Source organism: Protopterus annectens, chromosome 2.part1 (assembly GCF_019279795.1).
Source record: "Protopterus annectens isolate FY-2018-M chromosome 2.part1, PAN1.0, whole genome shotgun sequence".
NCBI lineage: Eukaryota > Metazoa > Chordata > Ceratodontiformes > Protopteridae > Protopterus > Protopterus annectens.
Genome location: NC_056729.1, coordinates 1,353,244,044 through 1,353,258,701, shown reverse-complemented (window position 1 = coordinate 1,353,258,701; position 14,658 = coordinate 1,353,244,044). Strand labels below are relative to the sequence as shown.

Here is a 14,658-nt window from a genome sequence, read left to right as displayed (position 1 = left end):
TATATCATTTACCAAATACCTGCAGTGCAATTAAAGTTGCTCAAAACTCCGTCCAAAAAGGGGCAACCATCTGATAAGTTGGTTAAGTAACAATAACTTAGTAATATAGTAGAGATAAAGTAATAGCTGTAAATAAACACAATGCTGTAAGTTCTCCATATTGCCCAAATACGTCAGAGAACATATCCAATTTACATGCTATATTAAACAAGTGCTTATTGAATAAAAATACTTAGGTGTCTGGATTAGCTAACATCCTAACTTTAGCTACCATATAGAAGCTTTATTAAAGTTAAAAAACAGTTAAGACTCTTCTACAGACCCTCACACCCTTTGACCACAGACCACAAAAAAAACATAGGTATAAATCAACATCCCATGTTTGGAATATCCCCTTCCCGTTATTGCTTACAATCCTGCTTAAAATGATTCATTAATTCAAAATACAGAAAGTTAAATATTTATATGTATATACTTGGCTACCCATTGGGCATCTTACTTTAACATTAAAGCTAAGTCCATCCACATTTCTCTTACATTCTCATATCCTTGAGCTACTTAACAAGGAAGACTGCCCTCTTCTGAAATCCACTGACATCGAGCTACTTAGCAATAGTGTTGATCTGATATAGCAAAATAAATAAATAAACAAAATAAAAATAAAGATAAAATAAACATTATATTGCTTGTGTAATCCATGTGACATACTTTTGCTAAGATCCCCATCTAAAGTAGCCAAATGTGCAAAAGTGTTCTCTAAAATCATTTCAATAAGCTGGAACACATTATGCCAATAATTTAGTAGAAAGTTCAATAGCCTCTCTTCCTCCATTGATCTGTGCTGATCTGTTTTTACAAGTATTTGAGCAGTTCAATGTATCATTAAGCAATTAACTATCCTGTACATCAAATGAGACCTACACACAAGTTTGTCCTGTTGATAAGCTGGAACTGTATAGTCAAACACTGCTTTTGGCCAGTCATAAATTCATTGAGATACATCTTGAAACACAAAGCATGCTTTGCTACTCATTACGAACTGTATTTCGCATAGTAACCAAACTAAACAGATCGTATACATCATGTAGTTTGACCTAATGTGATCTGTGTTTGACTTTAGAAACATTTTATAATTCTTCTTCTTTCGGCTGCTCCTGTCAGGGGTCGCCACTGCAGATCAACTGTTTCCATGTCTTCCTGTCCTCCGCATCTTGCTCTGTCACACCAACCACCTGCATGTCCTCTTTCACCACATCCATAAACCTTATCTTAGGCCTTCCTCTTTTCCTGTTACCTGGCAGCTTCATCCTTAGCATCATTTTCCCAATATACTCTGCATCCCTCCTCAGCACATGTCCAAACCAACATAATCTTGCCTCTCTGGCTTTGTCTCCAAACCTTCCAACCTGGGCTGACCCTCTTATATACTTATTCCTAATCCTGTCCATCCTCATCACACCCAGTGCAAATCTTAACATCTTCAATTCTGCCACGTCAATCTCTGACTCCTGCCTTTTTGTCAATGCCACTGTCTCCAACCCATATAACATAACTAGTCTCACTACCCTCTTGTAGACCTTCCCTTTCACTCTTACTGGTACTAGTCTGTCACAAATCATTCCTGATACTTTTCTCCACCCACTCCATCCTGCCTGTACTCTCTTCTTCACCTCTCTTCCACACTCACCATTACTCTGAACTGTTGATCCCAAGTATTTAAACGCATCCACCTTTGCTACCTCTACTCCCTGCATCCTCACCATTCCTCTATCCTCCCTCTCATTCACACATATATATTCTGTCTTAGTCCTGCTGACCTTCATTCCTCTTTTCTCTAGAGCATATCTCCACCTCTCCAGGGTCTCCTCTACCTGTTCCCTACTCTCACTACAGATCACAATGTCATCTGCAAACATTGTAGTCCACGGGGACTCCTGTCTGATCTCGTCTGTCAACCTGTCCATCAGCATTACAAATAAGAAAGGGATCAGAGCTGAACCTTGATGTAATCCCACCTCCACCTTAAACACATCCGTCACTCCCACCACAGACCTCACCGCTGTCACACTACACTTGTACATATCCTGTACCACTCTTACATACTTCTCTGACACTCCCGACTTCCTCATACAATACCACAACTCCTCTCTAGGCACCCTGTCATATGCTTTCTCTAAATCCACAAAGACACACTGCAACTCCTTCTGACATTCTCTGTACTTCTCCATCAAGACTCTCAAAGCAAACATTGCATCTGTAGTGCTATTTCCTGGCATGAAACCATACTGCTGATCACTAATCATCACCTCCCTTCTTAACCTAGGTTCCACTACTCTTTCCCACAACTTCATGCTGTGACTGATTAATTTAATCCCTCTGTAGTTACTACAGCTCTGCACATCACCCTTATTCTTAAAAATCAGTACCAGAACACTTTTTCTCCATTCCTCAGGCATCCTCTCACTGTCCAAGATTTCATTAAACAATCTAGTTAAAAACTCCACTGCCATTTCACCTAAACACCTCCATGCTTCTGCAGGTATGTCATCTGGACCAGCAGCCTTTCCGTTCTTCATCCTCTTCATAGCTATCCTTACTTCCTCCTTGCTAATCCACTGCACTTCATGATTCACTATCCGCACATCATCCAACCTTCTCTCCCTCTCATTCTCTTCATTCATCAGCCCCTCAAAGTACTCTTTCCATCTGCTCAACATACTCTCCTCGCTTGTGAGTATGTTTCCCTCATTATCCTTTATCATCCTTACCTGCTGCACATCTTTACTAGCTCGGTCCCTCTGTCTAGCCAATTGGTACAGGTCCTTTTCTCCCTCCTTAGTGTCCAACCTTTTATACAACTCGTCATGCGCCTTATCCTTAGCCTTCGCCATCTCTCTCTTTGCCATGCACCTCATCTCCTTATACTCTTGTCTACTTTCTTCACCTCTCTGACAATCCCACTTCTTCTTCGCCAGCCTCTTTCTCCGTATACTCTCCTGTACTTCTTCATTCCACCGCCAGGTCTCCTTGTCCTCCTTCTTCTTTCCAGATGTCACACCAAGCACCTTTCTAGCCATCTCTCTTACTAGCTCTGCTGTAGTTACCCAGCTATTCGGTAACTCTTCACTGCCACCCATTGCCTGTCTTAACTCTTCCCTGAACATCACCTCACAATTACCATTTTTCAATTTCCACCATTTGATCCTTGGTGCTGCCCTCACACTCATCCTCCTCTTCTTGATCACCAATGTCATCCTACAAACCATGATCCTATGCTGCCTAACTACACTTTCCCCTGCCACCACTTTACAGTCTCCAATCTCCTTCAGACTGGCCCTTTTACATATAATCCACCTGTGTGCATCTTCCTCCACTCTGGTATGTCACCCTATGCTCCTCCCTCTTGTTAAAATACGTATTCAACATAACCATGTCCATCCTTTTCACAAAATCCACTATCATCTGACCTTCTGCATTCTTTTGCTTAACACCATACCTACCCATCACTTCCTCATCCCCTCTGTTCCCTTCACCAACATGCCCATTGAAATCTGCTCCAATCACCAGTCTCTCACCCTTGGGTACAGTCATCACCACTTCATCCAACTCACTCCAAAATTTTTCTTTCTCATCCATCGCACACCCAACTTGTGGAGCTTATGAAACATTTAGAAACATTTTCTTGTTGTAGCTAATATATGCTTGTGTCTGCCAACTGACTTAGCTTTTGGCTGAAAAGGGTCAGTGAACTAGATTACTTACCACATTGAAAATATAAAATAAATAAAATAAAGGTTGAAGATGTCTGTTACTTGATATTGTCAAGGTCATTATACAAAAATATGGTGATCTCATAAAAATGTAAAGGACATGGAAAAGATCTGAAAAAGATGTAGAAACACGTTTTATGATTCCTTCTACTAAGCAGATAATGTATATCTGTCAGGAAATGACTATTACAATTCATTATTATGTGGTAGCTTTAATGTAGATATTAATCTGCAGACATATGGATTTTTCCTTCACTGCTCATGTATTATACTGATTAAATCATTTTCTAATAACTGCAGACATGATTTTTTAAAAGTAAATGCCATATAAACTTGGTTTTCTAAATGCTGATGGTTGTCTTCTCTTTGTTCCCTCTTCAGGTCATCAGATTTTGGGACAACGTACACCAAGCTAAATCTGCAGCCAGGAGGGAGCACTGTCATAGACAACTTTTACATCTGCCCAACCAACAAAAAGAAGGTAGGCACAGACATAAGGCAGGTTCTGCTGAACATGCTTAAGGATCCATCTTTAATATCAGTTTTATAATGTATGGCTACACGTCAGTAAGAACGCAATGCTCACTACAGTCATGAATATCTTTGGCTCTTCATTGTTATTATTTTTGAGCAAATTAAAAACACTTTAAAACTTCATTGTAACATACTGCACAATCCTTGTTCATGGTGCAATTGTAATTTTGTCAATGATTGCTCATACAACCATTTTATAATTATTCATTTATACAATACTCATACAGCAGCCTGATATAAGAGAGTCAGTACTGACATTCTGTTATCAATAACTTGCTATTGTTAACTATGCAAATCCAAATATCACAATTAGGTATTGTATCCTGCCTTAATAGTGTTTGATTTCACATTGCCCAGTTAAAAATAAAGTTAAATGTGCAAATGAACTACTTGCAACCTAATTTAAGAACCACAATATTTTATTTACACTCTGCTACAAGTCTTAAGAACCAAACCAGTGACTTCTTGTGTGTATTAAATAGATATAGATCTTACGTACTTAGCACTGTATCAAAAACCTCTTCAAGTTCAAATTTCAATGCAACATCCCATACAGTGCAGTTTCTTACTATGAAGCTGAAGTTCATGAAAAGTTTCTAGTTCCTAGTTCTGTTATTGATAGAACAAAAGCACTTAGCTAGTAAATTAATTTGTTCCTACCACAATGTTTTTTATTTATTTATTTGTTTTAATTTTAGTCCAGTTCATCTTTCTTCTACGTACACACCTGGTTTTGAACTTTGAATATTAAATGTTTTGAAAAATATATGAGCTGTACATCTGAAAAATGCATGTTTAGGCAATTCACAAACATGCAGGTTGTTGGCAATGCAAAGCGTGCACAGTTTGTTTGCTTACTGTATAGAGAACATGCACAGTGGAAGGTTAAACATGCTGCTGAGTAACTAAACAGAGGTCTTGCATTTCAGAAATATCATAGAACCTGGCTGTTCTTGTAGTGTTTCATAAGGCTGGCTGTTTCCCTTGGTCTTTGCATATCTTTGATAAATAAGGTAGTTTTTTTAAGTTAAATTAAGTTACTTGAGGTAAAATTCAGAACTGTACTGTCTGAAGGTATCAGAGTAGTGGAAGCTAGGTTAAGAAGGGAGGTGATGATTAGTGATCAGCAGTATGGTTTCATGCCAGGAAAGAGCACTTCTTCTACTTCTTTCGGCTTTTCCCAGTTAGGGGTCGCCACAGCGGATCACCTGTCCGCTCATGATTGGCAGTGGAGTTTTACGGTGTTGAGTTGCCAGCCCAGCGCCCAACCTTCCACAGAAGGCACACACATGCACACACTCATGCCTAGGGCCAATTTAAAGTGTCCAATCCACCTACAGCATGTCTTTGGGATGTGGGAGGAAACCGGAGCACCCGGAGGAAACCCATGCGACCACAGGGAGGACATGCAGACTCCACACAGAAGGCACCCCAGCCGAGAATCGAACCGGAGAACCTCTTGCTGTGAGGTGGCAATGCTAATGCAATATTTGCTCTGAGAGTTGTTGGAGAAATACAGAGAAGGTCAGAAGGAGTTGCATTGTGTCTTTGTGGACTTAGAGAAAGCATATGACAGGGTGCCTAGAGAAGAGTTGTGGTATTGTATGAGGAAGTAGGGAGTGGCAGAGAAGTATGTAAGAGTGGTACAGGATATGTACGAGGGTAGTGTGACATTGGTGAGGACTTCGGTGGGAGTGACAGATATGTTTAAGGTGGAGGTAGGATTACATCAAGGATCAGCTCTAAGCCCTTTCTTATTTGCAGTGGTGATGGACAGGTTGACAGATGAGATCAGACAGGAGGCCCCGTGGACTATGATGTTTGCAGATGATATTGTGATATGTAGTGAGAGTAGGGACCAGGTTGATAAGACTCTGGAGAGGTGGAAATATACTTCAGAGAGGAGAGGAATGAAGGTCAGTAGGGCTAAAACAGAATATATGTGTGTAAATGAGAGGGAGTGTAGAGGAATGGTGAGGATGCAGGGAGTAGAGTTGGTAAAGGTGGATGAGTTTAAGTATTTGGGATCAACAGTTCAGAGTAATGGTGAGTGTGGAAGAGAGGTGAAGAAGAGAGTACAGGCAAGGTGGAATGGGTGGAGAAGAGTGTCAGTTGTGATTTCTGACAGATAGGTACCATTAAAAGTGAAAGGGAAGGTCTACAAGAGGGTAGTGAGACCAGCTATGTTATATGGGTTGGAGATGGTGGCATTGACGAAAATGCAGGAGTCAGAGCTGGATGTGGCAGAGTTAAAGATGTTGAGATTTGCACTGGGTGTGACAAGGATGGACAGGTTTAGGAATCAGTATATTAAAGGGTCAGCTCTGGTTGAACAGTGTGGAGACAAAGCAAGAGAGGCGAGATTGCATTGGTTTGGACATATGCTGAGGAGGGATGCTGGGTATATTGGGAAAAGGATGCTAAGGATGGAGCTGCCAGGTAAGAGGAAAAGAGGAAGGCCTAAGATAAGGTTTATGGATGTGGTGAGAAAGGATATGCAGGCAGTTGGTGTGAAAGAGCATGATGCAGAGGCCAAGAAGAAATGGAAACAGATGATCTGCTGTGGCGACCCCTAACGGGAATAGCCAAAAGAAGATGATGATGACTGTCTGAAGGTATCATCCACCAAATGATGATGATGGAAGAGATAGAAAGCAGGGTGGAAAGTTTGAGGACATAGGATCATAGGAGGTTACTAGGCTAATGGCCCTGGTGCCCTTACAAGCCTATCCAAGAGTTTAACCCCAAAAAAAAGAAACCTCAGTCTGCACCTGTCACCCCTGTCAGTGAGAGACACATGTGGAACCCCTGGGGCAAATTTGTGGTTGTCATAAAGGTTGCGCTTGAAGAGGGTCAGCGAGGTACTCTGTTTGACATGTATGGGAAGTCTATGCCAGAGACGGGGCAGCCTCTGGGAGACAAACATGTCTCTCCAGTAGACTTTGTTAATGTCACATATTAGATTTAGGCCTTTCGAGTGGGTAATGTGTGAGGAGTTACACTTACGAATATGTAGCATCTCTAGTAGGGCAGGGTCCAAGATTGCCTTGTAGGCAAGACACAGATCACCTCTGAGTAGAGTGATATTGATTTGAGCCTGTCCGCATAGGACAGGTGGTGGAGGCCATGGATTCTGTTTGTAAGGTATTTTTGTGGCCATTCCAGTTGGTGCAGGTGCTTGGATAGGTACATACCAAATGGGGTGTTGTACTCAGTTATTGGCCTAATGAGGGAGGAGTACATAGAGGTAGTAACCTCCTTTGTTCCAGATGCAATCCTTTTACTTATCAGATGAATCAAGTAAAAGACTTTTGTGACAACTGCTGCTACATGATGGTCAAATGTCAGATTGTTGCCAACTTGTGCACCAAGGTAGCTCATCACAGGTTATGTGCTTATGGGGTTGCTATTGATGTGGTAATACGTAGGGGCTGTGTTTTTGCTGAATGGTATGATAATCCATTTTTTTGCATTTAACTTAAGGCCATGACTTTGGCACTAGTCATTTGTTGTTGTTGTGAGACCCTCTTGTAGTATGTCAACATCATATGGGGAGTCAATGAAAACACCCAACTTACAAGTCATCCACAAACATGGTCAGCCACAGGCCTTTTGTCTCTCTCTCTCTCTGTACCTCTGAGAAGTAGATGCCAAACAGTAGAGCTCTCAGGACAGATCCCTGGGGAACACCACTAGTGACAGGTCTGCTGTTGGAGGTAGAGGTGCCTACTTTGACCTTGTTTGTCCTATCGGTAAGCCAGTTTGCCACCCACCTAATGAGATACAGATTTATGCCAAGCTGTGTTAGCTTTGTGATGATGCCTGAGTCAGGGATTGTGTCAAAGGCTTGGGCCAAGTCTGACTTTCCATCGTCCAGGGCCTTGGTGGCAGTCTCAAAGAAGTCAGCCAGGTTCACCAGGCAAGAATAGCCTTTGGTGAAGCCGAACTGGGTGGGGTCAAGGGCTTGGGGATTGCCTATAACCTTGTTTATGAGATCCATAATAATATGCTCCATGGCTTTACAGATCAGATTTGTCAAGCTAATGGAGCGATAATTTCCAGGGTCAGTAGTGGCACCACCTTTGTATAAGGAGATGACAATGCAGCTCTCCCCTCTGCTGGAATGAAGTCTGCACTTAGGCTGTGGTTGAATAGGGTGCTCAATGCTGAAGCTAGTTCTTGCTGGAGTTGGTGCAGAATTCAGCTTGGGATACTATCAGGTCCCATGGAGGCTGTGTTCTTTGCCTTGGATAGGGCTCATAAACCTTGCTCTATGGAGATATGAGGTGCTGGACAGGTATTGGGGATGGGCCTTTGGGGGACAGGGGGGGGTGAAGCTTGCATTGAACCTATCTGCTAATAGGTTGGTTAAGTCAACAGGATCAGTGTAAGTGGTACCGTTAAGTAATAATTTGGAAGAAACCTGGGCTTTGCCATGGAGGTTCTTGACATAACTGAAGAAGGCTTTGTGGTTTCCCTTCATTTCAGGGGCTAGTTTTGATTCATAATTGGCTTTGGAGGTTTTCTCTAGTGATCTAATTTGCTTGTTGAGGCTAAGGAGGGAGTTTTTCCAATCAGGAATCAGTGTCTTTTTTACCCTTGGGCAACAGTTTCTTCCTTTTGTTGTAAAGCCTGTTGATAGAGGTTGTCCAACAGACAGGTTTGTGTTTCCTTGAAAAGCAGGTTTTAGTTCTGTTGGGTATGGCTGAGTCCATGCAGGTGTACAGGTGCTTGTATACTGCATTGGCATACTGTTCAGCATAGTTGTGTGTATCGTCTGAGGGTGGTGGTAGTGTGAAGCTACTGATACCCTCTCTTAGGAGGTTGTAGTCAGATTTTGAGAAGTTTATTAGCTTGGCTGTGGCTGGGGGGTAGGGTGGGGTGGGCGGGCTAGAAACTTCGAATGAGACAGACCAATGATCTGACCTCACCAGGGAAGAACTTACTATGGGAGTACTGCAGCATTTGCCTAGTTGCCCATGTTGGTAAGAACCAAGTCCATAATGTTATGACAAGAGCTGGTCTAGTGCGCTAGAACTGATGAAGCCAAGGAATTGATGGGTGAGTCCATTAGTGCAGGAATAGTTCACCTTGTCTCTGGTGGGGTAGTTGAAGTTACCAGGGATCAGGGTGTTAGGTGGTACCTTGATGGAGTCAAGTAAGCCCAGGTAGGAGGAGTGAGTGTCCTGAATCATGTAGATGGGTCTATAGCTGGCTATAACTTGGATATATGTCTTGCCAACTGTCCAGTGCACCTGGAGTAGTTCTAGTGCACCATGCTGGCAAGCCAGTCTAGAGGTGTGGTTGTCTTTAATACAGACAGAGACTCCACCACCCTTAGTCTTCCTGACCTTATTTTGGGGTTGAAATGTGTGTAATGAGGTATAGCCTGGTAAGGCAGGGGTGTCTCTGCAGCCTTAAGTCAAGTTTCTGTGACTGCACAGATGTTGGCATCTTCCAGTGTGAGGAGAGTCTCCAGTGAGTGCATTTTCAGGTTAAGCAGCTTGACCTTCTATTTGTTTTTTGACAGATCTTTTATGTTGGAAGATTTGTCTTTGGGACATTGCCTAAAAAAAGGCACAATGGAGGAGGCAAGAGCCTTGGCCAGAATCTGGAATCCCAGGGGTGACAGGTGGAGGCCAACTCTGGTGAAACATCGAGGCCTGTCAACCATGTCATCCCAGGCAGACAGATACTGGATTCCCTTGGAATGACACCAGAAACTAAGCCAATTGTTGAACTCAATTATTTTTTTGTTGGTATTGTGGTATCGTTTTTGGTGAAGGTAGGATGCTGCTTAGGTCTAGGGTCATACCTGCCTGGGACACATATTGTGAGAGCTCAATCATGTCTCTCTTCATATAGTCAAGGGAGGTATGTCTCAGGTCATTCACACCAACATGTACAATGACAGAATCATACTTGTGCCTGTTGTGGAAAGATTTAAGTGCTTGCGTGATGTGGTGGATTCTGGCACCTGACAGACAGCTGACCATGACCTTCTCTTTGTCATAGAAGATGAACAATGACTTGAACTTAGACGTCAATACAAGTTGGCAATGTGTGATGCTATTATGAAGAGGTTACTTTGACTTAACATAAAGGAAATGCTAAAGGTATTGGAAAAGATTCAGCATGGTTTATGGCATTTATAAAACTTTTGGCTGCTTATTTACAGAGACTGGAAGAGTTGGAGTTTTTCCATGTTCAGTATGATGCCACAAAAAGGGATTGGGTGTTTTTTTTTTTTTTGATGCATGGAAGGGAATTATTGTGGTTAGGTGTTCATTTAAACCAAATGTAATTGCACTTAGGTGCAATAACCTTTAGCTTAGTTGTACATATAGTCCTATAGGTGCGATACCATTTCACTTAGGTGCATATCTAGCCCTGTCAGTGCATAATATTTAGCTTAGAGGCATATCTTTTTCCATAGCTGCAATAACATTTAGTTTAGGTGCATAGCAAGCCCCATTTTCTGAAATGAAAGGTGTAAAGAATCACCCATTAACAGTGCATAACACTTCACCATCACTAATCATTTATGAATCCTGGGGACTGACTTATGGGAGGAATGTGCACTCAAGTCTGGAAAAAAATAACAGGAATATAGGGAATAAAGGGACTGTGGAACAGTGCCACCACAGGTATAATGATCTGATATGGAGGCATATGGGCCATCTGATGGAATGGTAGGAGATGGCTAAAGGAAAGAGACCATAATTGTATAGTAACTGTTACTGTCTGAATGCTGAATGCTCTGTTAAGTCTGTTTTTCATTTGATAATTTTTTTCAATTTATGATTCATTCACAACTGGCCATTCACATAGCTAATAGTTACACTTTCATTATGTGTTTGGCTTCTTGCTGGATACATGCTGTGATATGTGACCAGTATAGACTCTTGGTTGAAGGCATTGTGTACAGGCATTAGATGATTTCACTGGCCTATCTGTTAACACCCATTGACATTTCAGTATTATATACTGAAGGTAGTGACTAGATGGTTTTTTTTTGACTGTGTGGTGACACCTACTTGAGCATTTTTCATTGATACATTAGAGTCTACAAACATGGTCATCCTTGCAATTTCAGTATGCTTAGAATATACTACCTATATACGATTGTGTTATCTGTGAGGTGTACTTGTTAAGAGTGTTTAACTAAGATTCACTTTTATGTGCCTCATGAACAGAATAGGGTGGTACCAAGAATGGGAGAGAGAAGGCTGCCAGGAACAGCATGGCTTCTCACCCTGATGGCATTAGTGGTTTTTATATTTGACATTATTGTTAATCTGTTGAGAAAGCATGCATCAACCTAATTCCACCGAGTCTCTTCATTACAAAGGAAAATATTTAGGTTCACTACAATGACAAGAAGATATGCCACCCATGTGAAGGAGAGAAGGCAGTCATTTATGTGAGAAAAGTCCAAAACCACAGTTATCTAGTGTGAAAAGCCCAGTAGCCATTACAGTGGAGCAACAGGGTAGCAGTACTGGGATAGGAGTGGAGAAAATGTGCTGTCAGCATGGCTTCTGGTAAGGGAGTCCTTTCAGGAAGTCATTGCAGTACAGCCAGGGAAATGGCAATCTAGTATCCAGCTCTCCCTAACTGATCCTTAATAACAAGTGTACAATTTTTTTCTGCTTCTTTCATGTTGTTTTTCTTCACAACAACATGAAAGTAAACTAATTTTGATTCTGCAGTCGTGTCTATATGTTTTTCTAATTAGCCAAGGCATTAACCCTATGGAAAACATCTCGGTTGTCTTTGTCATGGCCTTGTCCTTTCAGAGGATAAATCTCCTTAGCTGCAGCCCTCTATACTGGGAGCCCACCATCAATCAAAGAAAAGCAAGGGGTCTCTACCAACTCATTCTTTGGTCTGGTACCCCATATGACCATCAATCCTCTGTCCTGGCACTTAGTTGGCATTTGTTCCACCTGGTTGAGGGCTGTCTTCATGGTTCAGCTTTCCCTAATTTCATTCCTGGGGATAATGGCCAAACTGCTAGGAGAAATGTCATCATCCAAAAGGGGACTAGGATTTTTCCTAACGCTAATGTCATTCAACAGCATTTCTACTGATTTCAGACTAGCTAGTATTGAGGAGTTGCTTGAGTATACTGTCCTAAACCCAAAGAGTGGCCATGCCTTTTCAGCTACTCCCTATACTCAAAACCCTGATATTCCCTTTGGGAACTGGCCTCTGCTGGTACTCTTCAAGATAGTGGTCCTAATGATCCTTCCCTTTCAAGGTAAGCACGTTCATCTATCCTGCCTGATCCATCAACCACCTGTGCCATCCCAAAAGGGATTTATTCCTTACTGTGGTAGAACTCTTTGTATGAGTGAAAAGTTGGTAGAGATCTTACTGCAGTCTTCTGATATAACTTGAAGAGATGTCCTGTTGCTTTCTTTTTTTTTTTTAATAGTTATGTTTATACTTTTGTGGCAGATTAGAATGGATTTACAGATTAGACAGTGTGAGTTTTGTAAAAGGGGGGCTTCTAAGTTTAGGTCCTATTGAGGAAATTATTATTGATAATGGCTATGTTTTGTTGCATCAATAATAGGCAAGTTTTGAGGGTGTAGTTCGGATCATTAGGCAAACTGACTGATAATGCTTGAGATCACATTTTTTTGTGGTGGTTTATTGAAAACACAGAGAAGTTTGGCTGAAGTACAGGGCTGCTGTAAGACTTCATAGTACTCATTCACAAGACTGCTGATGGATGTTACAGTTCTTCTCCTTTTTAAAGGAATCAGCAGCAACATCTCAAACTAAATTCAGAACTATGTTGTTCATCCACATATAATGTAATCATCAAAAGGATAATAAGAGTGTATGTTATTGTCAAGGTACCTATCATGAAATTCAGAGTGCTTTATGGAACTTAAAACTAAATAGGTGCTCCTACACGAATCACCACAGGGCATTGTCAGACCCCACTCTGCTGGACCTCCTGCATATCCACAAAACAAGCAACACCAGAATTACCTGTTCTAAAGACTTAAACCTTGCCTATGGTATAAATAGGACCTGCTGGAGATACAGATATGTGTCCCAGAGACTACTCCTTCTCTGGAACAGGCTCCCCATCCAAGTGAAGCAGAGTTCCTCCCTAACCCGATTCAAGTGTAACTAGGACACTTGGATGGGGAACAGGAATTTCAAACCTGGATTGGCACCTTTGTATCTAATGGATACAGGCAGCCTGTAAATTATTCATCTTCCAGGCCCTTGCTTGTAAATGTTTCATTGCTCAAGCCCCTGATTATACTTATCAAGGGTACCAGAACTTGTCAGAGATTTGGGATACGTGGCTAGGCTTATAAAGGCACTTATGGTCGTGAACCTAAAATGAATCTCTCAGTGACAAATAAGCAAATAACAGTTTGCATAACTCTACTACTTTGTCAGGAATTCTGGACAAAGTGAAAAATAATGAGGGAGGACAACTCCAGATCAGGTGTGATTTGTAAATATTCACTTAAAAAGTTAATAGAACATCAGTTTTTGCATCAACAGGCATTTCCTGAAGAACAAGAAGTGTGAATTGGTTATGTTTAGCATTATTTACTGGCTGCAATCCTCAGTTATTTACCACAAAATCAAGTTTTATGAGTGACAAGGAAACACTTGAGTAAAACTAAGGGATTTTCTGCAAAATCTGTGATATTCAGAGCTATGATGGGCTGTGAAATTAGAGACCTGAGTTACAGTCTAGCCAGTTCTCACTTACTAAATAAACTTGAAGCCTGCTGCAATAAAATAGCCATGTTAGCAACCATCTTACCAAATCATTCCCACCGCTGCATAGCACTACAGCACCTAAGCTGGCTTGATTTATGTAATTTACTTTATCTACAACAAACTACTTACTGCCCATAAAATAGTACATAAATCTAACACCTGCCCTTCTCTACAAAACACACTCAAAAACTAGTCTCCACCTAGGAATCTCCTCTCACAAGACAAATGTCTCCTGACCACTACCAAGTCTTTCAACAGTGCGGGTAACACACTTTACTCAACTTATGTTGCTAATTACTGGAACAATATCCCTCTCACACTGAAACAAGAAATCCTTACAAGTAGTAAGCTCAAGCTAAAACAACATCTAAATTCTTCTTGGCTGTGCTCATGTTCCCATCCTGACTAAACTCACCAATGTTTTTCCATCAGTACCTTGATTTACTTTTTTTCTCTCCTGTTTTTCCCTTTTTTTTTCATTCATCCCTTTTCCCTCTTCTTGTTACCTCCAACTCTAAATCTTCCCTTACTATCACTCTACTCTGTCTCCTCATCACCTTTTTTAATCCCAGCATTATTACCACATCACAGT

The 14,658-nt window shown here is 41.3% G+C and overlaps 1 protein-coding gene across 1 annotated transcript in view; it reads left to right on the top strand.

The window, feature by feature from the left end:
• Positions 1 to 3,907: 3,907 nt before the first annotated feature.
• SORCS2 (sortilin related VPS10 domain containing receptor 2) overlaps positions 3,908 to 14,658 on the top strand; it is a 2,271,537-nt gene continuing 2,260,786 nt past the window's right edge. The window contains exons 1-2 of the mRNA XM_044063564.1: positions 3,908 to 3,933; positions 4,152 to 4,251. Coding sequence (XP_043919499.1) covers positions 3,908 to 3,933; positions 4,152 to 4,251 — 126 coding nt within the window. The remainder of the gene's footprint in view (positions 3,934 to 4,151; positions 4,252 to 14,658) is intronic.